The 27,978-nt window shown below is 46.2% G+C and overlaps 1 protein-coding gene across 1 annotated transcript; it reads right to left on the minus strand.

Annotated features, from left to right (window-relative positions):
• Positions 1-107: 107 nt before the first annotated feature.
• LOC135822336 (AF4/FMR2 family member lilli-like) lies at positions 108-27,113 on the minus strand. Its single transcript, XM_065335078.1, has 18 exons — positions 26,917-27,113; positions 26,762-26,830; positions 23,987-24,052; positions 23,591-23,637; positions 22,578-22,722; positions 21,356-21,442; positions 20,512-20,553; positions 19,802-19,860; positions 18,826-18,889; positions 18,190-18,257; positions 16,489-17,388; positions 14,578-15,672; positions 12,737-12,810; positions 7,820-8,226; positions 3,622-3,661; positions 2,318-2,557; positions 1,790-1,839; positions 108-1,167 (listed from the first exon to the last, which is right to left on the minus strand). The coding sequence occupies exons 1-18, from the start codon at positions 26,965-26,967 to the stop codon at positions 457-459; spliced, it is 4,215 nt and encodes a 1,404-aa protein (XP_065191150.1). The 5' UTR covers positions 26,968-27,113; the 3' UTR covers positions 108-456.
• Between the last annotated feature and the right edge of the window lie 865 nt (positions 27,114-27,978).

Genomic DNA, 27,978 nt, shown 5'->3' on the forward strand with positions numbered 1-27,978 from the left:
CTCCTCATTGTACACTGTAAGTGGGGAGATCATCTCGAGTTGGAGATGTACTACGGACATGTGTGTGGGTTACCCTTTCTCATTTCACCGCTAGCGCCGACAAGTAATTAATTTAACACAGCTGATTGGTGGTGATGAAGAAACCTTGCAGAACTCCACACAATGGGTTAACAAGATTAAACAAAAAAAAGAAAAAAAAGAGGAAAGAAAAAGAGAGGAGCACCGCGGCCGTGGCTAAAATAGCACCGCGCGCGTGGAAGGGGTATAGGAAATCAGTATAACAATGGGGGGCTGTGAGATGGGGCAGTGGGTTGGAGCTATGTGCACAATGCATGTTAGATGATTACGATGACTGATGAGTTTTGATATTTTCCAATGTGTTGTTAGTCCAGCATATTAACTGGCTGGCAAAAAAATGCAACGCAAAGACGTTACAATGTACTATGAGGGGGAGGGCTATGTATGCGAATTAGAGTAGCCATGCACACCACCAAGTGATGAGTTTTCTCTTGCGTAGAGTTTGTCTGTTTGCTGTTGTTGCCGCTGCTGCTGCTGCTGCTGCTGCTGCTGCTGCTGCTGCTGTTCGTTACTGCTAACACCACCAATAACAGTTGTCAGCTGTGTGAAGTGAGTAGCACTCTGAGCAGGGGCTGGCAAGCCAGGTGGTGGGCGTGGCCGTCGACCAGATCCAGCAGACAGAGGTCGAATAGTAGCAGTTACGGGACCGCCGCCGCCACCAGTTGCACCACTGTTGTCTAACTGCGCTGTGGGCTGCATGATACCTGCTGGCAGGTTGCTGGTCGATTTGTCACTGTTTCTAGATGCCTGCACGGATGTCATGTGATGATATTGATCAGCAGTTGAAGCTGGCGCATTTGAGTACCCTGCACTGGATACATTCTGATGATTGGTCTGTGCAAAGTTTGGCAACATGCGAGATGATGATGTTGATGAAGTTGAACCTAGAATCGGTTGTTGGTGCTGGTGCTGCTGTTGTTGTTGTTGTTGCTGCTGCTGCTGCATGTGCATCATTTGTTGCTGCTGTTGTTGCGGTTGGTACTGAGTGTTATGACTGCGTGCACCCGCAGAGCTCTCCTGCTGTTGCTGAAGGTTGCGAGACTGTGTACTCTGTTGGTACATATGATCTGAGCCACCTGATGCTGCCGACTGTTGCAAAATATAACAAACACCACAAGATAAATTGTCAAAACACTGCATGCTGGGAATGGGAAACAATTCCCATGCCCGCTGTGAATGCTGATCTTCTCAAGTTCAACACCATTTTTTGCTCATGTTGCCCTCTCCCAGCCCCCACCCCAACACACACACACACACACACCATTGACCATTGACCATTGGACGCCCATCGCCAGAGGCGATGATAGCGATGCTACAGCAGAAGCCATAGCAACTTGTGCTGGGATTGCACCATTCAACAGCTTGCAAGGCTGAAGAATACACACACACACACACACACACACACACCTTGACCTTTGACGCCCATCGCCGGAGGCGATGATAGCAATGCTACGGCAGAAGCCATAGCAACTTGTGCTGGGATTGCACCATTCAACAGCTTGCAAGGCTGAAGAATTGACCGTCACTATTCAGCCTGGTCTACACCATACAGCTATTTGAAGTGATTTTTCTGGCCAGTGAATCCCTATTTTTGGTCTTTTCATTTTTTCCCGCACACACATCACACCACATACTCCGGCATGCACTGGCTGTTGGTAACCACCCAGGAGAATGAAAGACACACACACGCACACACACACAGAATACTTACATAGTAATATAGAGAAGGCCCCATCCTTGGTTGGCTGTTTGATGAATGTCCTGTGAGTAAACAGGGAGTTGAGCAGCAGACAAGGCCGATGACAAAGAAAATTGATGGCAGCAATGGCGACAACCACCACAGCAGCAGCAGCAGCAGCAGCAGCAGCAGCAGCAGCAGCAGCAGCAGCAGCAGCAGCAGCAGCAGCAGCACTACTTTAGTACTTGTATGTGCATACTTTGTCTTCCAAAAAGGCCAAATGTACACAGTACATCCTTGAACAACCCGCCACAACATTACCGCAATTCTGCACAGGGGTGGTGCACCATACGCATAAGCTATGTACATATGGCATGCATACTGGGCGAACATCCCAGGAAACGACTTTGTCCTCGTTCATCTAAACAGTAAAGGATCTCATGTTGGCACAGGCATGATCATGGGCAATGCACTCAGCCAGCCACAATAATTCAAACGTTAGAAGAAGGCACACAACCATTTTTAACTCTATCAGGATCGCATTGTCACTTTGGAACCTACCAGACAGTGGTGCTGTCCATGTCACACCATTGGGCCATTTAGACGAGTCATTGGTGACATTGTCGTTCAAACAAGGCTGTGTGATGGTAGATGATAACTGCCATGTCTTGTCGCCAAACGACGGCAAGGCTGTCGGCTGAACGACTGGTGATGACGACAGTGAAGATGGATCCTCCGTTGAACCGTGGTACTTTGGATAATCTGATGATACCCCAATAGATGTTGAGAGAGGATCTACACCTGCACAATAATGCAAACAACCATCATCATCAGCAACAGCAGCAGCAGCAGCAGTGGCGGCAGCACGCATTGCAGTATGGTTAGCAGAGTAACGTTAACGCTACAAACAGGTCTAAGTGCTCAGTGCAAGTATTACCACTGGACCTCCGTCAACTAACGCTAGCAAACTGAGCCGCCGCATCACGGTGCAACATACTAAGCCATACCACTGACCATAGCGAGTCTGCAGCACGTGCACAGCCACAATCGTGAAACTTTACAAATACTCGTAGCCTTTTGGGGACTGACCTTGGCCCAGCGAGGGTGAGATCCATTGCTCCTGAGATGTTTGGTATTTCAGAATGCAACCTGATGCCATAGTGCTTCCTCAGCACGGGGAGTGCAGGTAAAGATACTTGTTTTCAGACATCAGACGGCTATGAGTACTCCGCTCAAATGAGCTTTCTTACCAGGATGACAAAATAGTCCACAGCTACAACTATGTCAAAGGTACAAGATGTAGGTGCAGTCAATATCATTTTGCTGTTTCAAATCTATATTCTCACGATGGCTGTTGTTGTTGTTGTTGCTGCTGCTGCTAAAAGGTGTTTTATTGAACGCACAAACCACTGATGATATGAATGCAGGGAGAGCAAAGAATTCAAAAAGAGAACAGCAAACAGCTGCTGCTGACTGCACGAAGAAAAATTACTTGAAGTAGTACTTTGCCAACAGCATATGTAGTGAAATCTGTTGTATCATCCGTATCATGCCTGTCATGATTGTCTGAAGCTATTGTCTGTGTTGCGGTTGACTTCACTCTTTAGTACTATTGACTGGCTTTTCGTACAATACCTATTGATGTCTAGCCGGAGACATACTGTCTAGCCTTCCCCTAGCGCGCTTATTGAGACACTATCCAGCTGTCCAGCGGCTCTCCTTCCACCGCTCTCTATCTGCTATACTCCTCTTCACACTCTATAAGTTCGCGTCTTCTTCACATTAAAATCAGTTCAGTGACTGACGAGTTCGAGATCACAACAAAATCAAGATACACGGAAACAATACATCCTGCAAATGCGTACCAGACTGTAATGAGCGGTAACGATCCTCCCATCGACCAGTCTGTGATGCCATGCATATGCACACATGAATACACATGCACACATACATACACAACACACATGCATGCACATATGCATGCACAGATGTGCACGCGCGCACACACACATACACATGCGCGTGCACACACATACACGCACACAAACATGTGGCAGAAAATAATTAAATTACACATTCGCCACTTCCTTGCAAGATAATTCACAGAAATTCTCCGCTCAATAATTCACACTTGAAATAATCTTACTTCGAAGTGAAAGCACACAATCCTTGCAGTACCGCTTCCACTTAAAGACTATCACAACTACACATGACTTTTGTACAGTAGTAGGTGTATGGTATTGTAGTGGTAGTTCTCAGATCTCTTAATTTGCTGGCCGAAAATCCTATATATAGGATTTGAAAATGTGTGCCTTTTATGCCGTTGTTATTGGTCATCACGACCAATAATAACGGCATAATGGTTTTCATGGAAGTTGTAAATATGTTTGAGGCATGAATGTTTACATTTTAGACTCATAGGGCGATAATATTTCTGATGAATACCTATTTTTCGTAATAATTGGAAATTTGAGCATAATTGTTCAGCTGCTGTCATGGAAAGGACTGAAGCAGTGAATGTGCAGAAGAACATTGCAGGTGTGGCACGGGGTGGCTTCATGACGACATATCGCACATGCCGTCATGAAACTACCAGTTTTAAGGAAAAAACAAGGTCCAATAAAATCTCAAATCCTATATATAAGATTCGAAAAATAGGGCACAGGCCTTAGTAATACTGGGCAAGGAGATGAGCCTGAGATGTTAGTGTTTGAAAAAATTATCTTATTCAACTCTCGATATCTACTAAGACCTAGCAAGGAAGAATTGGTCACATACCTTTTGCTATTCTCATGCCACACCCATTTTGAGTTGAAAAATATGACCAAAATCCTATATACAGGTCGTCCCCCGTTAATACGAGTCCGGTTAGTACATAAACCCCGTTAGTACATAAGAAATCTCAAGCCCCGGACGAAACGTGGTCACTTCCATACAAATTTTGTCGGTTAGTACATAATTCGTTAGTACATAAACCCCGTTAGTACATAACATTTCTCCGAACCCGCATGTCACCTACCTCAATAAAACATAATTTGTTGGTCTTTTGGACTTCCATTGGAGGCACATCGTGTTCTAGTTTCTACTTGCTTGTGGACGCAATTGGCTCAGAAATCAGAGCGCACATCACAACCTACAAAGCTCTGTTTTTTTCCGAGTGACTGTACAGGCGCGGCTGGGCATGTATCATGTAATAATCTAAACTGTAGAAGTCTTCGCTAAGGGCCTGGTCAGACTGCGGCAACTTTTGGTTGCCTGACGAAAAAAGAACAGCGTCCAGAATTTGAATCGCGATCACACTACACATCACGGTGGGAAGAATGAAAATTCAAACTTCATTTCGAGCGTCAAGTGGTAATCTCCACGAACGACGTCAAATTCTTCACCTTGGGATCGCCAACACCTTCAGTGCAATCTTTGCAACCATCCTTACGAGTTTTGTTGTTGTCCGTGGCAAATTAGCTCCTCGATATCGAGATGAAAAAATCAGTGATTATCAGCGTCAATGGCGTATCAGCGTCAAATCCTGTTTGGAGCGGAAAAGCGTGGCCCGTTCTTGCTTTTTTTTTTTGGAGCGTCAACTCTCCCTTTTGCCGCTCTGGCGGCAAGTTACTATGGAGATTCGGATTATAATCCTAGGATTATTTCGATTTTGCCGCAGTCTGACCAGGCCCTTAGGGCCTGGTCAGACTGCGGCAACTTTTGGTTGCCTGACGAAAAAAGAACAGCGTCCAGAATTTGAATCGCGATCACACTACACATGTGGGGAGAATGAAAATTCAAACTTCATTTCGAGCGTCAAGTGGTAATCTCCACGAACGACGTCAAATTCCTTCACCTTGGGATCGCCAACACCTTCAGTGCAATCCTTGCAACCATCCTTATGAGTTTTGTTGTTGTCCGTGGCCAATTAGCTCCTCGATATCGAGATGAAAAAATCAGTGATTATCAGCGTCAATGGCGTATCAGCGTCAAATCCTGTTTGGAGCGGAAAAGCGTGGCCCGTTCTTGCTTTTTTTTTTGGAGCGTCAACTCTCGCTTTTGCCGCTCTGGCGGCAAGTTACTATGGAGATTCGGATTATAATCCTCGGATTATTTCGATTTTGCCGCAGTCTGACCAGGCCCTTACTGTGACCGTTATAACATAATTTTTATGTTATATCGAGGGAATCAAGAATATCTCGGTGCCTAATCATGGTAGCAAGAAACACTCAGAAAAGTTGAAAAAGTGAAAAATTCTGGTACACAAGCAAGTTATGTACACTTTCGTTTAGTACATAAACCCCGTTAATACATAACATTTGTCAAGTCCCAGAGATTATGTATTAACGAGGGACGACCTGTATAGGATTTAGCAAATTAAGAGATACGCACTGTAGCACCGTCTACATGTCTTGCAGCATGTATATGTAGCTATACAACTCAACAAACTGGCCATTTGGGGCTGAAGAAATCCGCTCTACCCCCCCCCCCCCCCCAGCAACTTTCTGAAAGAGCGAAAGGAAAGAAAATAAAAACTCGGATGGTGAACCAAGGAAGTATTTTAATACTTCCTTGGCTCCAGCTCACTGTCTTGCCGTGTAATTTCTCAATACTCCCTGTCAGTCTGGTGCTAACTCGTGTTCTAGTTTTAGTTTCTCCGGTGCGAAGTCCTGTTGTGTAAACGTAAATACGCCTGGTGTGCGAAGAGCCGTGTAACGTAGTAGTGACGATATGGAGTTGTGAATTATTTGATTCGCCACTCCGTTTCCTTGCAAGAGAACAAGTCCAATGGCTTCGCCGTTGTGCTGGCCATGTATTTCTTCGGTGGGCCATAACTCCTGAAGGACGCAGCGATGTAGCGCCCGGCAAGCAGCATAAAATTGCTTTGCTGCTAGTGTTGTTTTCGTGTTCACAACAGGTCCAACGCGTGCGCGGTTCTTCCTCGCGGCTGCACTGCAGATAAGGTTGCCTTTGAAATGTTCGTTTGTACCCGTCTCTGGCCCGACTTTGACGGCCAATAACTTAAAAATTTCAGTAGGAAAATTAGAAGAATTTGTCTGTGAGACTTTTTAATTTTAGTACAATAATCCTAATCAGAAATACGCCTGCACCAACTGATACTTTGGCTCCATAGGTACGCCAAACCGTATCGATTAAAACAAAAAACTCTCGGACAAATCCGTACAATGGGTATTGAGAGTATGTTCCTAGAGTTTCACAGGTCTAGGCATTAGCATTGGTACAAATGAATATTTCGAATGCACCCCACTTTCAAGCTTTCAGAGATATCTGACTGATCGCATGTACACGGTTCTGGCATGCTGGCTGGCTGGCTCGCATGACAGCGGCCTGTCCAAAATGGCGCCCACGCTCTTGTACTATGCTGTGAGCTCTGAACTTGTGCAAGTCTGACTGTTCAAAATCTGGTTTAGTTGGTGGAATCTAACACATAACTTGTGTCCCACCATTTTCCATGTTTCGGAAAAAAATAGAACAGGAATAAAATACCCTTCTGGAAGGCCTCTTCCATGTCCTTTTTCGGAACATTGCAACCTAAACATTTGTGCAGACGGTGTCCATAAATCCTCAACACCGGCTGCATTTAAAAAGAATGAGACACACAGCGCAGCTTTGCTGCCATTACAGGATTCAACAATATCAGCCATAAGGGGCCGTCCAAGGTTACCAATAATATTTCCAAAACGAAAAGATTTCGTTTGTGGGTGGGTGGGTTTGATGGAGTTTCGTTTTGAAAATAATTATTGAATGCAGATGGAGAATGCCCAGTTACTTTTGGGTGTCGAAGATTGACATCAATATTTTATTGGAATTCGTTTTACCTGCAGAAAAGGTGGGTGGGTGGGTGGGGGCTAAAAAATACTAAAACTTTTCGTTTTGTAAAAACAATCGGTAACCCCGGACGGTCCCTAACACCCTTGCACGTGTTTTTCTTGCCCCAAACTATAGACTCTAGCGCTCAAAACAGCCGGCATAGTCTTCATCGACTTCTTCTAGGATTAGAGATTTACGGCTGGCTGAAAACAGTAGGTTGTGACAAAGAGGACACTGGTATGCACTTACCGCAGTAGCAGGTGCAGCAGCAGTGGCTGCAGAGCCTCTAGATTGTTGCTGTGTAGCATGCTGTTGTTGTGCATGAGATGGTGGCTGTGTAGCATGCTGCTGTGCATGAGATGGTGGCTGTTGACCAAACGATGTGAACGCCGCAGCCCTAGAAGAAGTCGTGTCGCTGCTCGAAGCTGACGACGACGGGAACCATGGGTCAGCCAATGGCGTCGTGCTACTGGGACTTGATGACAATGGCGCAATGCCATGGTAAGTGTTCCCAGCAGAAGCACCAGGACCACCGTTGCCACTAGTACCAGCACCAGCATCACCAGCCGCTCCAGCGCGAGCATTCGGCATGAACATCAGGTCATCCTCCAGCAACATGGCAATGCTACGCGATGCTAGACCATCCCACATCATGTCTGCAAAGGACACATCACATTTGATTCCCAAGCACACACACACACACACACACACACACACACACACACACACACACACACACACACACACACACACACACACACACACACACACACACACACACACACAAACAAACACACAGACATGCACATACACACGCACACACTTGTACTTGTTGCTCACTGCCACAATTGGTCACGTGGGTCTCCCCGGAAGAGGGGAGAGACTCAAAAGGAATATTGGAAAGATGATTCAATTGGCTATTGAACCGCCCAACGGCCGACACCCCCTGAAATCCCCAAAACTCTGGGTGGACTTGAAAATGATCCCACTTATGGGCTCACCACACCTCAGTAAGTGGGTGAGGACAAGGTGCAGAAAAAGGATTGACGGCATCAGGGTATCCGTCCCGGGATCCAACTGCAGTCACCCCTGCCCCCGGTCTTGCTACTAGTGTGGGTTGCTAAATCAGAGTGGATCTGATATAAGCTTCACTAGCACCATGATTACACAAGAGTTAATCTAGCCAGAAGTAGTCCATGGTTAACAGGTATGTATACTTCAAATAGAAAGTATATAAACCCTGAAACCAACAAAGGTGGTAGGTACAACATTTCACCTTCAAGCAGCCGAGCCCGTTGGCAACAGACCCAACACTATCCGGCATACGTGTACCCACCAACCGAACTAGCTGACACACGCACACACACACCTTGAACCTTGAACGCCCATTGCCGTAGCAATGATAGCGATGGCTTCCTTACGCTGAGGCTCTAAACCCGAAATCTGCAGTATGGCGCATGCCGCTTGAGGTCACCAGGACGATCTCTCCTGCGCTGTGTCATACCAGTCCGCTTCAGACAAACCGATGACAGTAAAGTCCGAGGACACAACATCCATCCCGCCAGCACTTCTTGGGACCATGTTGGGGGCGTTTGCAGGGCAGTTCACCGAACAGCATCTGCTTGGGCAGTCGGGTCTCCTTCATCCGTGCAACATGACCAAGCCACCGCAAGCGGTGCTTCCTGATCATATCGTCCACCCCTGCAAGCTCACTCAGCGATGACGACGACAATCTCTCCTCCCATTGTTCACGACGAGAGATACCGAGAATTGCACAAATACACTGATGGTGAAAGGTGTTGAGTCGGCGAATATGACCCGCTTTGATGGGCCATGTCTCCGCACCGTAGAGAAGAGCAGGAAGGACAATAGCACGATACACCAGCCGCTTGGTGTGGACCGAGAGATGTACGCACTGAAATATCGGAGACCTGAGCATGCCGAACAGCCGGGGCGCCTGCGCCAAACGAGCAGCGAGGTCCGCATCCACTGTTCCGTCAGCAGAGAGCACGCTGCCAAGGTACCGGAACCCGTCCACCATGTCAATCCTGCTGTCACCATCGAGTTGAACGGGATCAACTGACGTTGGTTGACCCACCGCCATGCCCTTTGTCTTTCTAATGCTGACGGTCAGTCCCCATCGCTGTGCACACAAGATGAACTCGGACGTCATGCACTCAAATACCTCTCTGGTGGTTGCATACAACGCCGCATCATCGGCGAACTGGGACTCAGTCACCCTCGTCGCGGATAACCGGGACTTCGCCGTGCGGTCCCCAACCAGCTTGCGACCGTTTCTGAACAGCAGGTCAACTTCAGCGTCCGGACAATGTGCGCGCCAGCCCGCAACCACCACACTGAAATACAGGTTGAGGAGGGTGGGTGCTAGGGTACATCCTTGATGCAGTCCATTAGTCACCGAAATGCTGTCAGAAAGCTTACCGTTGACTCGCATCTTCGCAATCATACCCTCATGAAGGGACTTGATGAGTCCCAACAAAACCGGCGGAACACCCAGCCTATCCAGCACACTCCAGAGCGCTGTGCGGGGAATGGAGTCATACGCCTTCTGGAGATAAACAAGACGTAAAGAGAGGTGTTGTGCTCAATAGTCTTGACGTAGTTGACGTGCACAGAAGATCATGTCCGTGCAACCTCGACCTCGCCGAAAACCGCACTGAGAATCCGGTAAAATTTCCTCAGCCACAACCTGCAAACGGTCCTGCATAACTCGGGCATAACACCTTTCCAGTGACATCCAGCAAGCTGATGCCCCGCCAGTTGTCGCAGCAGCGAAGGTCACCTTTTTTTGGGGACAGAGACCACCACCGCAGTCCGCCAATCATCCACTACTGAACCCTTGGCCCAGATGTCGCCCAAGAGTTGGTGGAAAGCAGCAAGAAAGTCTGCTCCAGCGTGGACTAGCATATCCGGCAATATGCCCGATTCACCACCAGCTTTACCGAGGCTCATCTTCTTGAGAGCACGGCCAATTTCTTGGTGCGTGGGCGGGTTATCTAACTCATGGCGGGTAGGACGGCGTTCTAGGGACTCCAGCGAACCGTCGGAAAACTTACTTGTGATGTTGAGGACACCATCAAAATGCCGCTGCCAGTGGTCACAAATTGCAGCAGGGTCGGTCGTGAGATTATCATTCTCATCCATCACGGACAAGGGACGTGCTGGCTTACGGCCAACATTCACTGCCCGTAATTGGCGGACACACTCCCACCGCATCCTGCTATGGCAATCCAAGCTGTCAAGTGTCAGCATGGGTGGCGACCCGTTCGACCCACGCTTCCTTGGCAGCATCCACGGCACGCTGCACTGCCCTTTGCTGCCTACGAAACACCAGCTTGCTATCACGAGTGTCCTTCTGAAGGAACTCCTGGTGTGCCGCATTCTTCCGCACAATCAGAGGCCTGAGGGTATCTGCGCTGTAACGGAACCAGTCCGGCTGTCGTCGTGTCTCGTATACCAACACCTCGCTGGAAGCCGCAATCATGCATTTGCGCATTGCCGCCCACTCCTGCTCTGTGTCCACACCACCATCTACGTCCACAGCCTCAGCAGGCAGGAGGTCAGACACTTTCTCGGAAAACGCCTTACTCGCTTTGTCATCCCTCAGCCTACCAACAGCAATTGGACGGGATCTTGCAGATGCCACAGGATAAAACTTCTCGTGACCGACCTCGTAACTAAACTTGCCACATACCATGGAGTGATCCGACCAACAGTTTGCGTCACGCATCACCTCACATCATGCCTCTTACTCCTCTGATCAGCACGGACAACAACATAGTCAATCAGGTGTACCTCATTCGTAACACACACACACACACACACACGCGCGCACACACGCACGCACGCACACACACACACACACACACACACACACAATGCATTTCATAGACATACAAAATAACTGCGCTAGAAGTTCTGCACGCACTTCTATCATACTCCCAGACCGGGATGCTAATGATAACTCCACAAACTGAAAGACTTCTTGCAGTGCAGCAGCATGCATACCTGTACACACAAGCATCCAAATCTCTGCACACCCTGTTCTACAAGCTGGACACCAAATTCTCTGAGGAGTATACGGAGGTGAGCACAATGGCGAAGCGATGATATGCGAGAAAACTCCCAAAGACCTTGCCAACAATTGAGAAAAGCCAAGCATACACATGCACTTCACAACAAACTATAGCCTTTGCGAATGTGTGCTTGCATTTTAGGATTACATGTACAGTCGTCCCTCTCTAATCCAGCACTTTATAATCCAGCACCCTCGATAAAATTTTCAGTAGCCAAAATGTCCTCTTCATGCACATTGCAGCAGTAAATCAGATTTGTTAATCCAGCACCCTCCCTAATCCAGCAGGTTTTCCGTGGTACAAATGGTGCCGGATTATAGAGGGACCACTGTATCAGCATACATGTCCAGTGTACTATGGTTATACAGGTGGAATCCTGATAATTCAAACCTCAAAATGCCAGGCAAAAACTTCTAATTATCCAAACATGAACACACAACACAATACGGTGGTCCCTCTATAATCCGGCACCATTTGTGCCACGGAAAACCTGCTGGATTAGGGAGGGTGCTGGATTAACAAATCTGATTTACTGCTGCAATGTGCATGAAGAGGACATTTTGGCTACTGAAAATTGTGCTGGATTATAAAGTGCTGGATTAGAGAGGGACGACTGTACATGTATGTATGTCAAAATGCTCTCATGGTCACGCAGAGTTGCGCTATGAACCTAAGAAACAGATTTCACGGATACTGAACTGACCAGCACAGCCTGCTCATGCAAACTGAACTGACCAGTACAGTGTACAGTGAACTTCGAATTACACTGTACTAACTTCGAATTATCAGCACAAATCCCACACATTTTCTATGTAAGTGGAATCCGTGAGACTTCTAATGAACTGGACATGTCCGGTTCGAGGTTCGAATCATCAGAAAAATTTATGTGGGAATCGTATTGACAGAAATCGGTCCTGGAAAGGCTTCTAATAAAGCGGTATGTTCGAATTTGGCCATATTCGAATTATCAGGATTCCACCTGTAGTAAGTGCAAGTGTAAGTGCTATATTTTCTAGTCCACACTGGGATGCAACAACAACACGACCGTCATGTACTCCAGTCAACTCACCTAAATCTCCTGAAGCACTACCATCATCGACACCAGAGTCAATTCGATCAGATTGAGCAAGATGATCACTGGTTCTGTTTATTGGACACACACACACACGTATACACATGCGCGCGCATGCATGCACACGACCACACGTAAACACGCGTGCACGCACACAGCAAGGTCAAGTTTTTGTAGCACCCCATAATAAGTCCAATTGTCTTAGGCCAGCCATACCTAGGGAAACACAGTGAATTAATCAATACAATAAATATAAATGAAATCAATCTTTCCTCCTCTTCTCCTCCATGCACTCTCAGTGCCGACACATGGCAAACTTCGTTGTTAATCAATCTTGTAAACTGTAAATTGCCCTACACTACGTTTCATTTATTGCCATTCTTCACCATGCCTTATTTTCTCCCCATACAAAAAAGCTCTTGCATTCCCTAGCAGATTTGTGAATTGCCTCCACATGCTGCTGGTCCCCAGGATATGTTGTTAGGCTGCAAAGCAAGAGTATAATTATAACCCCCAAGAGTGTGCAACTCCTGATACCCTTTCTATGGGGTACGCCGACGGCGAAAACTCACATCACGTGGTGCAGTGTCGCAGTTGTACGTTTCCAGCCCGTTTTTAGCGAGCAGCGGAGTAATAAAAAAAGCACTCTCTGACAGAAAATCACTGCGGGTATGCAAATCCCCAGCATGATCATGGCAGATATTCCGTCATATTCGGATTGCGCGCACGCTATCCTTTGTGTGTACGTAGTACGAACGTATCTCAGACAAGTGATGTGAGTTTTCGCCGTCGGGGACCCCATATGCTGCACACTCTTGGGGGGTTATAATACTCTTGCCGCAAAGGCATAGGTGATAATAGGAAGACAAACAAGCCAATCGATTCAATGCCAATGAGTGGAAATGGCTGCTTTGCTGCCGGAGTGTTTTCAGGTTTCTCACCAAAGTGACACAGCGGGGCGCTGCACCCTCTTTCACTTTTTGAACGCCCCCTTTCAAAATGAATGCGCCAATCTTCAGATTGCGAGCATAACCTTTTTAAAACTATACAACAGCATTGCATGAGTCACTGCATCCTATAACCATCACTTACTTCTGAAAGCCATACTCACGACAGGTTCCCCACCCTCCACCAATATCCCATACATAGCTGGTGTTTAAGCTGAAGACTCCCCTGCAGCAGTATTTTATGGTTGAATCAGGTGTGTCCCTACCACCATGTAATTCAACCATACCTGGTAATGGTAAATGAAATGCGAGAGCTCCCATCACTATACTACAGTGCTGGCAACTGAAATCCGACCCCTGAGCGGTGCGCTCACATCGCAAAGACCCAACACGGGATGGTAAAACTACCAAACAGAGGCCGCTAGAAAGTGAACCCACCGCTCAGGGGGTTGGATTTCAGTTGCCATCACTGTACTATAGCCGCCAACCATGTAGGCGATACGCACTGGACTTTGCTGCTAAAATGGCAAGCGCCGCTATGGCAAGTTGGGATTGCTGTCGAGCCCTTGCCGCTACTTGAGTTGCGGCCAGTGAAGTCTGGACCGATGTACACTTGCAGTGCTGCCAGCGGCCGCTCGACACAACCACAATGTCATTGAAATCACGTTGCAGCACTCAAAGTGAACATCGGTGCAGGTTAAACTTGTGACAACTGACAAGTATACTTGTACTGCCGGCCCTTATCAATCCAGCACCCGCTATAAACCAGCATAAACCCAGCAACCTTCCTAACTTAATCCAGCAGTATTTCCATGGCACACACAGTGCCGGATTGTAACGGGAGCACTACACCAGGACAAGTTGGCAGTGCACCGTCTTACAAACACCTACCTTAGGCTTTGAGTCGCAGATCCGGGATACAATCCAGTCACCTGGTGGTCAAGTGTCAGCTGTTCACTGATATCACGACGATGAGACGCTACTTGTGTGCTTGTTGATGGTTGCATATAGAGCGGTTGCTGCTGTTGCTGTTGGTGTTGATGCCTCTGGTGCTGCTGCTGCTGCATTGTGTTATGATAATGTGCTTGTTGGTGGCCGTCTTGCCCAACACGAGATTCCCTGGCAAACATCAGACCCTGGTCTGGCTTTGCGTGTTGCTGCTGCTGTTGCTGAACGGGTATATAACTTGTTGCATTGTCAATACAGCCGGTCCCATCATGCTGCGGCCGCTGCTGCTGTTGCTGATAAGGATGTTGTGCGTCAGTTGGCTTCTGAGCTAACTGCATGTGCTGCAAACGCATGTTGAGTTGACTATGATCGATTTCCAGTGCATTTTGCAACATTTCCAGAGTAAGAGAGTCGTACGGACTACCTACATGATGCTGGTGCGCTTGCTGCTGTTGATGTTGGTTCTGGTGTTGCTCAACCTGCTTACATTGTTGCGATTGCTGTGTTGAAGATGGCTGACTGTAACTCCCAATTTGCTGCTGCTGCTGCTGCTCATGCATAAACTGTTGATGTAGCTTGCGCTCGACTTCGGCAACTGAGTTGAGTTTCCAGGAGCCGTCGAACGAAGATGCTTGCTGGCTCATCATAACGCCTTGATCTGGATGCTGCTGTTGCTGTTGCTGCTGGTGGTGGTGGTGTGGAAAGCCAGCAACGGCAGTCGACGGCAGCGGCACCCCACCATAGTCACGGGGTGAAGAGGAATACGAGCCATAGCTATTTGCTGCTGCTGGTGTATGAGATGGAGAGGGAGCGGACGGCTGAAAGCTATCTGTATCCGATCCAGGCTGGCTATCAAAACGGCCAAAGTGGCTACAAGCTGAATGGAACGACGCAGAGTCTATACTGGACGGCAATATAGATGAGCTGAGCATGTGGGATGGCGCCACATCCATCTGCACATGCTTTGTGTATTGAGAAAGACGGCCATGGGGGACAGCCATAGATGGTGACTGCTGACGCTGATCTGAGCTACAATCCCTATGTGACAAAAAAAACCCAGACAGATGCGAGACAAAATCAGATACCTCCTGAATACCTTTGCTCTCCACTACTAAAAGGAAACGGTCCTTTCCAACCACTGTCCCCATCAATGCCCAGCCAAGTCTAGTTACTAGTACTAAGTACACGGCAATTGGCAAACGACTTATTACTGCATATATACTTTTTTTGTCATTTCCAATATACAAAAATACCCAACGAAAAAGTTTGCTCTGAGATAAAGTTTCAACAGGCTGTGTACCGTACTTTCAAGGGGCACGACTCACGAGCCATACTACAGTGAGTATAAGGGTACCCTTTTAGGAAAATGTCACATTCTAGGGCATAATTGATTGCATTCGGAGGGCTGCTTACAAATTGTAGTTCACAAGTCGCAAGGGCGATTTTAGCCAAACATTTCATGAAAAGAGCGAGGCTTTTGATCCTGGAAAACATGGTACACTCACCAAACCTAGCTCAGTGTGTGTGCGTGTGTGTGTGTGCGCTCGAATGAGACAGAGAGTGAGAGAGTGTGCAGATGAGACAGATAGTGAGAGGGAGAGGGAGAAAAGAGAGCTAGAGTGAGTGAGAGAGTGAGTGAGAGTGAGTGAGAGAGAAAGAGAGTACAGAAAGAAGGAGACATACAGAGAAAGAAGTTAGCTGATGGATTGACTAATGCGCTAATCAGCTACACACACACACACACACACACACACACACACACACACACACACACACACACACACACACACACACACACACACACACACACACACACACACACACACACACACACACACAAAGTACATCACATACTGTGCGAGATTCAGGATCCCCTCCTGAACAGGCGGCTCCACCTGACGTGTAATAGGCACAGGTTGAGCAGGCTCCCATGTGCTCATAGCTGATGTAGGTGCTGCAGCTGAGGACAAAGCAACAGTAGCTGTAGTCGGCGCCACGCCGACTGATGCACATGTTTGTGTAGATAAAGAGAGTGGTTGTGAGGCAGACTGCACTTCAGTTGCCTTCTTACTGCGCTGTCGGTCTTTAGATGGCTTCTCTGAAGTTTCTCCCGTGGTAGGCGCATTTTGCACTGCAGAACGAGAGTCCGATGATTTCGAAGAAGCTGTATTTGACACTTTCTTCTGCTTAGACTTCGATTTCTGTTGTGCTGGCTTGCTGCCGTTTTCCACTACACTCTGTTGCTGCTGCGGTTGCTGCTGCTGCTGCTGCTGTTGTGTCTTAGCAGTTTCATCAGTTTCATTCTCATTGACATTGTGCCCCCTAGTGGCCTGTTGTGCTGGCTGCTGCTGCTGATGTTTTTGTTGTTGCAGTTGCTGTTGCTGTTGCAGTTGCTGCTGCTTCACCAGCTTGCGGTCTTGCTGTTCTGCCGGTGCTTGTTTATGTTGAAGCGGCTGAGCAACGGACCCTGTTGCTTTAAGTGGCTGTTGCTGCTGCTGTTGCTGTTTTGTTTGCATGGCTTGCGCTGCCACAACGTGAGCACCAGCACTTGCACTGGCAGCAGGCGCAGCTTGTTGCTGCTGGCGATGTTGGGCGGTGAGGACACTTTTGCTTTGAGCATCATTAGCAGAGGAAACCGTCATGGTATGGCTGGGAGCAAAACTAGACGCGTCTGGTGTGGCTCCCACGAGTGGACTAGATTCTGAAAGTTCTGCGTCCCCATTGAGAAAGCGTTGTTCCAATGCGGTGTGTTTCCTGGAAGGAACCAAAGCAAAGGAATACAGTCAACAACTGCTTTCAGTGAGCAGTCAATGGTGCAGAGAAAACTGATAGTTACAGAAAGCCTATCGATGCCTACTCAACCTAGCCTAATATGGGCACGTCGTGACTGCACGCTACCTGTTTTGCCCAGCACTCCCAGCACATGCCACAAAACATTTTACTCTTGCTCATCATCAGCTTTCCCCGGTCTCTCGTGATGCTGCCCATGCGCTCACAGGCTTCTTGGATAAGCACACCAGAAAAGGGGAATGGCAAGCCATTTAAAAAAAGCTTGAAATTTGCCGCATACTAAAATGCCAAGCGCAGCATCCCCGCGATGCTATGACAGTTTTCAGCAATTGCTGCAATGTAAATCTGGACTTTTAGGTCTCATTCTAGTACAGTAAGTGTACAGTTTGATAATGAACTACAACTGCCTGAGAGAGAGCTGGCGGCAGCTGTTGTCAGTGGCTACCATATGTTTGATGCTACTTGCAATACACGTTGGAGTGCTATTCCACCTGTATTTCAAGGTGGTGGTTCGTTTCTACTTCAGTATCATTGTTTTCTCCTTTTCTGGGCTTAGTACAGTAGTACAGTAGTAGTACTGCTGTGACTGCTTTCCCTGCACGTGCTGCATGCTTTGTTAGGTCTCCAATACAAGAACCAGATTAAGAACGAGCGGTTCTCTGCAAGCATATCGAGCACATGCATTTGGTGTTGACCCGTATCTGGATGTCTGATAGTGATAGCTAGTGAGCATGGAGATGCTGAGGGGTGTGCTTCACTGCTTACCCTGACAGCATGTCTTCTTTACTAAAGGTGGCTGACTCATCTCCATACTCGTGTAGATACATACAGTCCTAGTCAACATGCACGCACATGCACATACACACACACACACACACACACACACACACACACACACATACACACACACATACACGCACACACATACACATACACACACACACACACACACACACATACACACACACACACATACACACACACATACACACACACATACACACACACATACACACACACACACACACACACACACATACACACACACACACACACATACACACACACATACACACACACATACACACACACACATACACACACACACACACACACACACACACACACACACGCACAAACACGCATGCACACATACACACACACACGCACAAACACGCATGCACACACGCGCACGCACACCATGGTAAGGGCAACTTTGAGGTAGAAACACCATGTCCAGCGCAACAAGTGGGTATATGACACATACTCCAAAAAGAAACCGAGAACAAAATAGACCCAAAGATTCTCTGCTGGGGAAAAAACCCTTGAATCCCATAACACTGACAGCACAGTCATATTTAAGATAAAAGAAGAGGACAACAATACAAAATAGCCACATACCGGTTTGTTGCACTTTATACTCTTGATAAACAAGCTACAGTATTTATTCGTTCCAAACGCAGCTCTGCAACAGTGTATGAAAGCAACCACACATATACATAACATAACAATGTTACCCGTGCATGTGGACGGCAGTTGTGCACGCATACACACGCACATACAAGGCATCACAGTGCCCAATACGCCATGCACACGCACACCTTCAACCTTAAACACCCATCCACAATGTGCCTGCGTGGGCTAACTTTGTTGTTCAAACCCGGCATTAAAATGGCAGTGTCATCTCTGGTAACCTAATCAGCAGGGCATTGTCCCAGAAAGACAGGGATGCTGGGTTCAAATAAAACCCATGGATCCATCTATTGCAATACAGGTGGAATCCTGATAATGCGAACCCCCAAAATGCTGGGGAAAAACTTCTAATTATCCGGACATTCTAATTATCCAAACATGCACCCACAACACATTATGTATGTTGAAATGCTCGCATTTTTACGCAGAGTTGTGCTATGCACCTTTCACGGATACTGAACTCGACAGTACAGCCTGCTCATGCACACTGAACTGTGTAATGTACAGTCAACTTCGAAGTATGCTCTGCTAACTTCAAATTATCAGCACATATCCCACACATTTTCTATGTATTATAAAGTGGATTCCGTGGGACATCCCTAGTTCGAGGTTCGAATTATCATATATTGTTATGTGGGAATCGTATTGATGGAAATCGGTCCTGGAAACAACTTCTAATTAAGCGGTATGTTCGAATTAAATCATATTCGAATTATCAGGATTCCACCTGTACAAAGATACCAAAGAGTGGATCCAATTATTAGACACAGAGGTGAGCAATACCGGACTACCCTGCAGTGTTCGAAATTATCACTTTCAAGCCCTGGTAACGGTCACATGTGATACTATGACATTATAATAAGGAGATGTGCAAGCAATGTGATAAGCAGCACGCTGCACTCACTTGACGAGCCGGCCATCTAAATACGAGTTATTTACTTCAGCAATACAAGTACGAGCATCCTGTGAGACAACACAAACACAAACATCTACATCTCAGCATCTCAACATTTCAACACCATGTTGCATGAAATGTTGCAATGGCACAATAAAAGAACACGAGACAGCACAAGCACCATACCAAGCACTAGGATCGGACAGATCCTGCCGGCAATTCTTTCGGCAAAATATCGAAGAATTGAATAAGCGGAAATTGCCGGGCATAAATCGGAGCAAAAAACCGAGATGTTGGGTAAAATCGATGCCAGATACTTGGATTTCCTTGTTTCTTACCCATTCAATTCAGCATGATATACTGCCCAGGACGAGATCTTGTCACCGAAATATCACTGTGATTCACTGTGGGTCGACATGATTTTGGAAGAACCCAGCGACAAGTGTGTGAAAACCCGTGTTAAGAAAACGACCCCGCGATTTTTATGAAACGCTGTACGAGAAGTGGATAAAATACCCGTTTTTCCGGAGCAAATGGAGCAAAATATTGAGTTTCTAGTGCCAGGTTCTGCAAGATATCGAAGATTTCGCAGCAAGATTTTGCGGCAAAATATAGAGGCGAGCGGAACAGAATCTGTCTGGGCCTACCAAGCACACACTGTAAGACAGTACAAACACCATGCCAAGCAGCGCATACTGCGCCATGCAAGAAACACTCACATGATATCGTTGATAAGTGACATATGCACAGTATGAAGGACCCTGTGGCAATTATCAGCAAGAAGCAAACACAGTAAAGTGAGCAATATTCATGGTTCAGGGTCAATCACTCCAAACGAACAGTGGACATACAACACAAGAAATATTGCCTTTTGCCTGCATTCCATGAAAGGCAATCAACAAGGGTAAAGCAAAACCTGGCGAAATGAGTTTAGTTCTGGTGTGACCGTGTCATATAAAGTGAATGAAGAAGGGTGAATTCCCCGAAACACTGTGTATTGAGCAGGGAGTGGTGCTTTCTTGCAGGTTTGCCGAGTGGAAGGTGCGACGTGCTTCTCGTGTGCTGCGGATGGCAGTCGCGAGTCAATCAAGTGTCAAGTTCGGCAAGAAGCGTGTGTTCCTCATTGGAACAACCAACTTCATGAAGAAGGGAGATGTTCAGAAAACGGCAGTTATGCCATGCTTTGCATGTAAACTCTGCCAGGACATGCATACCCAATGTAAATGCAGAGTGGATAGAAAAAGAAGACAACATCAACAGTAACATTGAATCAACAAGCACAATTCAACTGATCTTGTGGGTTGCCAAGGATACCGGTATGTGAACTTTTACATCAGTTCATATTAAATATACACCCACACACAAATCCACCATCAACAAGGAAGTGTATATAAGTCAATGTACACTGTTTTGCATAGAAACTGACTTAGCGGTCGGGCCAACAAACACACACATACACACACACACACACACACACACACACACCTACACACACACACACACACACACACATACGCACACGCACACACACACACACACACACACAAGCTCATCGTGACTTACGTTTGCTCCGCTGTATGCATTTTGGTTATTTACAACAACTTTCACGATTTTACCATACTGTCCGAAATGATCACTACGACGAATTACCTTCATAAAGGAAGAGAGACAGAGAGAGAGAGAGAGAGAGAGAGAGAGAGAGAGAGAGAGAGAGAGAGAGAGAGAGAGAGAGAGAGAGAGAGAGAGAGAGAGAGAGAGAGAGAGAGAGAGAGAGAGAGAGAGAGAGAGAGAGAGAGAGAGAGAGAGAGAGAGAGAGAGAGAGAGAGAGAGAGAGAGAGAAGAGAGAGAGAGAGAGAGAGAAGAGAGAGAGAAGAGAGAGAGAGAGAGAGAGAGAGAGAGAGAGAGAGAGAGAGAGAGAGAGACCGTTGACTGCCCACTGCCAAAGGCAAATATACTCGACAGTGCACTATGCTAGGCATACAAACTGTGTCAGGGTTGCCATATTCAACATCTAGCTTTGCAACAGTGAGGAATACGGCTTATGCCGGTTAGTACAAGTTGTACAGATCCACGAAATCCTGTAGACCCGGTTGGGTGTTGTGTGCAGGACCCTATTGTGTTTTCTGCTATTTCCACTAAGAAATGGGCCCTGAAGGAATTTCATACGAAATCCTTTTTCTGACAAAGATCTAGCTAGTCATTAGTTCTAACCAAAGTGAAGAAGCTGGAAAAGCGATTGCTTGCCAATAAATTATGAGGCTAAGAGGTCAAATGCGCATGCATAGCACACAATGAACACCCAACCGGGTCTACGGGATTCTACGGAATTTCATGGATTTGTACAACTAGTACTAGCCGGCATAAGGTCTATTGGCCACCACGATTGACCAGGGTTCTACACCACACACCGCATGGGCCGTGTTTTTCTTGTGAGCAAATCCAATATATGTTTGTGTCTTTTTTTACACCTATAGACACAGCCTATGCAAACTAGACATACTAGTCAGGTGGTGTTATCCATACGTGCCAGTGGCTTCACAGACTCAGGGGCGGATCCAGTAGGGGTTCCGTGGAACCCCCTAAATTTCGTAAATGTACTACTGGCAACTGGCAACTATAATTATGCGTGTCCGTGTATATGTATCAGTTATACAGTTTTGACTATACTGGAACCCACCCCCTGTAGAGATCGCTGGATCCGCCGCTGAGACTGTTACTGACATCTGAATCAGAGTATATGTCACACTTCCCAGTGATTATACAGACTGTTACCATGGGTACTTACATCTGAATCTGCCAAACGCGTGGAAAGGCCCGTTAAGAAAACCAAGTTTTTCTGTAATACTCGCTTATCACCCAATTGTCTCCGATTTTCACTGCTTTTCGATTTTTTCTCTTTCTGTTTCTTCTTAGCATTCCAATCGTGTACCCTGATGAGAGACACCCAGCGCAGACAGTGCAAAAAAAATACAGTACAGCCAGTACAGACATACATCAAAGTAGGTAACAAACACACACTAGCATTGAATCAGATGAGACAAGATCAAAACCCACCCGCATTCACTCTATTTTTTATAATGGACCATTAGAATTCCGACAAGAATCATGTAAACACAGCCTTACAGCAGCGTATATTAAACACATTATTAGGACAGTGTAGTCAGTGCGGTCCGATGATTGCTTCTGTGCGAGACTCAGAGTTGCAGCAATACAGCTTGCCCGTCTCTCTATATGTACACGGCTCTACACCCTTATGTATCGAGCACTCTCTCTCGCTCTCTGTCTGTCTGTCTGTCTGCCTGTGTGTGTGTGTCTCTTTCTCTCTGAGAGAGAGAGAGAGAGAGAGAGAGAGAGAGAGAGAGAGAGAGAGAGAGAGAGAGAGAGAGAGAGAGAGAGAGAGAGAGAGAGAGAGAGAGAGAGAGAGAGAGAGAGAGAGAGAGAGAGAGAGAGAGAGAGAGAGCTGCTGCAACTCGCTCCAAGTGGAAATGGGGCAGTGCATATACCTCTTCCGTACTCTGAGTGAAGTACCGGTAAGTGTCTTTTCGCGCTGCACTGTAGCACTTGTAGTCGTACTGCAACCTGTTTATCTACAGCATACCTAGACCTTTCAGCATGACTTTATTAATGTCGCCTCCATTCTCAAGGGAGCTCACAATGGCCGCAGCCACAGTTCAGTTCTTTTGCACAGTGATATTGCTTTGCTCTTCGAACAAACCCTTGAATCCGGGTACAGTACCTATCAAATGCCACTAGGAGAACATTCAAAAAATAAGATTTGACAACAAGGGAGTGACTTACTCTTCTTCCGTAATTGGTTTATATGATGCTGGATTTTCTGTATAGGGCTGTGCAGTGATAAGCAAACAACAGGCACAAGGTAAAGGTCAACTTTCTCCGCAACCAAACACTGAACAGGCCACAGATGCTCCCGAAAAAAAAACACACACACACAGCCATGAAGCACTCCAAGCTGGGCGATGAAAAGGACCCATTCAATGTCGCGATTGAGGACTATTGTCATGTGTAACTAGCAGAAGAGAAGTCTCAGGAATAGTGCTTCCTTTATAGAAGACTTTTCGAAACAGCCCGCACCCCACTCCTTGCCAAGTTGCCGATAAGGATGCCGCTAAATGATTTGAACACATGGCAAAGGCACGTGCATGGCTATGCTTATCTAGATAGTAGAAGACTAACCTTTCTACACTGAGGGCATCTGCCATTTTCATCATTCCGTATTCTATGCCAGCAAAAATGACACACCTGTACAGCACAATTCAGAAAAAGTACAAACAAAAAGACTGAAACCAAAATCCAATATTAGTACCAATCTCTTCTAGCACTGTAAAGAAACAACAAGAAACATTCCAATTTTGTAACAGCGTGCTTTAGGACACTTCATCAGCGAAAGAACTGGAATGCTGCTGCCCTATCATACACTATGGCATAAGATTTAGAATTTTCTGCAGAGATCAAAAGCTCATTTTTCATCAATTCTCGGCCAAAAATAGATTCAGTGAAATACTAGAGAGGTTTCGCATTCTGAATTCTGGAATTATTTTCGGAATTCCACTCATACCTCGTCTAGCCGGGCAGTCTGGGACCGGGCACTGCCCGTAACTCCGAATCACATACATTTTGATGGGGAAAGGCCATAGATATGGCGTATGACGTCACTATTTCCACAGAAAGTGACAAAAGAGTAGTAATATTTCCACTGAAACTCGCACAAAGAGTGCCAAAGTGTGCCCGGTAGACCGAAGTGCCCTAACTTCGGGATTCAGATGAACGAGGTATGAGTGCATTTTCGGGATCTGGTGGCAGGAGTCGAAAAAGTAGTCGAATGTTCGGAAGCATGGTGGCGAAAGAGCATGGTTTTGCGAAAGTGCAGGGTTTTCCGAAAATACAATTTTTCAGTTGTTTACGGTTTTGGCACTCATTTTTTGAATACGTTGCATGCACTGAAAGATTCAGAACGTGAAAATCGGTTTTGGCGTCTTCTACGCTCCTGCAAAACACTGAAAAATGCATTTTTGGCACATACTTTTCTGCAAAAGCGCAGTTAAAATATTCCGATACATGTATTTGGAATGCAAAACCTCTCAGCTATGTCAGGGGCGTCGGACACGGTACGGTCACTACGGTATTCACCGTACCACCTTTTGCCCCAGGCACCCCGTGAATCAATAATTATAATACACTGATCTGGGCTCTAAAGTTTTTAAAATTTCGGCTCAGCCACCCCTTCCCACAGGTAAATTGAACTTCAGATGGCTGACCGTACCAGACTAAAATACCTTCTGACGCCCCTGTATGTGATTCCAAAACTCTGTATGATGGAACACAGATCCGTATGCAGTGCACGTAAGACTTCCCATAGATCGACTACGTTTTTTACTATTAAAAGGGGGCGTCCATAATTATCGATCTTTTACACGAAGAGAAAAAGTCTCGTTTATGGGTGGGTGGGTCAGCGGGAGTTTCGTTTTGAAAAATATTGATATGTGAGACATCAAGGCACTATTGCCGTCAAGGCAATCTATTTTTTTCGTTCAGGGGGGTGGGTGGGTGGGGGAGGGTCCTAACTAAACTTTTTCGTTTCGTGAAATTATCGATAATGCCAGATAGCCCCTAACGTAATTACGTTATGTGGAACCCTCTCTAATAAACCACAATGATTACTCAAATTAGGAAGTGCAGTCGGTGTATGTACACATATTCGTACACTGAATTCTAATGTTTAAACCGAACACGATTTTTTCAAATGAATAATATACAATGTATATTCGATCATACGCGCGCATGCTTGAATTTTTCAACTCTTTTTCAGCATTTTTTCAGTGTTTTTTGCAACTTTTTGCTGGTTAGGGGTCGTCAGTAATTTTCGAAAAATTAAAAAATCCCTCCTCATGCAAAAAGGGGGTGGGTGGGTGGTCAAGAGCGCCGGCGGAATTTATTTTTTTGATTTTTCATACACTTGTTGCACTGACTGTGTAGTGCACTGTAGTGTAGGATCGATTGCCGTAACACCAGTATGATGTAGTTGTAGGTCGTGCATGGAAGTTGGTAAACCTACTAGTACTTGACACAGGTGCAGATGCAGTTAGTGAACCAGGGGTGAGGAGTTCTTATTTTCTAGCTGGGCATTGGGAAAAAAACAAAAATTAATGGGAAAAATGGGGGATGGGTGGGTGGGTGAAAAACAATTTTCCACGAGGACGGATTTTTTAATTTTCGAAAATTACGGACGACCCCTTACCGGATTTTGTATTGTTGAGGTGCATGATCGACTGTATGTACGGTCCGTACAGTGCACCACGTGTGCACGCTCGTGCATTCAGATCGATCCCCACATGCACATGTACACAGCTAGCCTAACGCTGGACGCATGTGGGGATTGAGCGCGCATTCATGATGGACTCGACTCATGCACGAAACACATGTCATGACTTCGTACACTTTACGATTATTTTCGATTTCTGCCAATTCCTAGGATTAATCGATTATTCGTTCAACCTACGAATATTCTTAATTATTTGATTATTTGTTTCAAAACTACTAAATTCACTTCGCAACAACAATAATGTAACATGACTGTGCTAATATTGTGCTACATTTTCCCGAGCATAAGCTTCTTGTTCTCCTGCTCCCATGCGATGAAATGGTACTGCCAGCACATGTAGTGATGTACTATGCTCACTGTCAAGAGCCTGAAACTGATACCAGTGTTGTTGAGTGTGGGGGGAAATTTCCTAGTACTTTCTTAGAATATCCCACACAAACTAACACATATCGCCATTCTCATTAATTGGTACCATAGGTTGTTTGCATTATAATGCAATCCATATTGAATGAATGCCATCTACAGAAATTGGTGCAATTGAATTGATGGCTCTTACGCGCAGTGTGACAAAACAGACGACAATGAAAATAAAGAATTCGGACAAAACCATAATGTTGAGCTACCAGTACCTGGTATCCACACTCGCATGGGAAGAAATTGATGTCATCTAAGTCTAAAGCTTCCATACATAGTGGACACTGCCAATACAACATAGAATCAGAATAAAAACCAGAACGTTACTGGAGGATCGTAACGTTATTGCAAGCTGGTCAATTTCACAAACCTCTGACGGTGGGTCATCGTCCACCAATGCACTTGGCTTAAAAACTGACATGCTGACATACAGCTGCTATTTCTTCTTTGCTAGTCTTGATCGCCCCAGAATCTCTAACCAAAGAACAATTCACAACAATGACTTTGTATCTCCAGGGCAATTTACTGATGTGTTTGCAGCCCAGTGTGCTTCAGACTTTCAGTGTATGTGCACATGTATATGTACGTGTGAACTATGGACCACAGCAACATGCAGTGGTTCAGCTCCCTGTGCATGATGACGTTGGCCAGTGCAGGCTAAATTTTATTTTTCAAGGAAACCCTTCGAAAATGGAGCCAATCGATTCAGCATGGCATTTCCATGTCTGCTGCAAAGTTTCAGCTGATTTGGAGTCATGACAAGGACGCTATGGCGATTTGAAGATCGAAAAACGTCAGTTTTGTTTGTCAAGAACACTGCACCAAGAGTTATGAACTCTTGACTGCACTGATAGCAAGAAAGGCCATGATCGCACATGATACAACCCGTGTGGCACAATGATTTTTGAACGAAGCGCGGCCGCGCGCGGACCCCGTGCTTCGCGCATGCACGCATATATGCGCATGCAGTACTGCTAGCAAGAGTCCATTGGGTTATGGACTCTTGCTGCTAGCTATAATTATGCACAGTACACAGTGATCTAGTGAGTACAGAGCCAGAGGCTTTTTCGAACGCAGATATGTAGTTCCTCGTCTTCTTCGAAATGTCTTCCAAATACGTGGTGCTGGTGTTGTTCTCTTCGTCGAGGCAGAATGCAGCTGCATGTGATGCTCCTGTGGCTGTGTGTTCCTGTATGCTCTCTTTTCGCGTCTCGACATTGTAGCGTCCAGACTCAGCTCGACTGGAGAAGATTCCGGAGACTATGCTTTGATCCATATGGAAAATCGATGAAATTTGGTTATCGTCGGGCGCTAAAAAGCGCTGGGCCTATGGGGAGCATGGGGCTAAAACTTCGTAGCAGTCATCCCTACCATCAAGAGTTCATAACTCCCAACATGAACTCTTGCTAATAGGCATCGACTGGTATATGTT

This window comes from Sycon ciliatum, chromosome 8, assembly GCF_964019385.1.
Source record: "Sycon ciliatum chromosome 8, ocSycCili1.1, whole genome shotgun sequence".
NCBI classification, from domain to species: domain Eukaryota; kingdom Metazoa; phylum Porifera; class Calcarea; order Leucosolenida; family Sycettidae; genus Sycon; species Sycon ciliatum.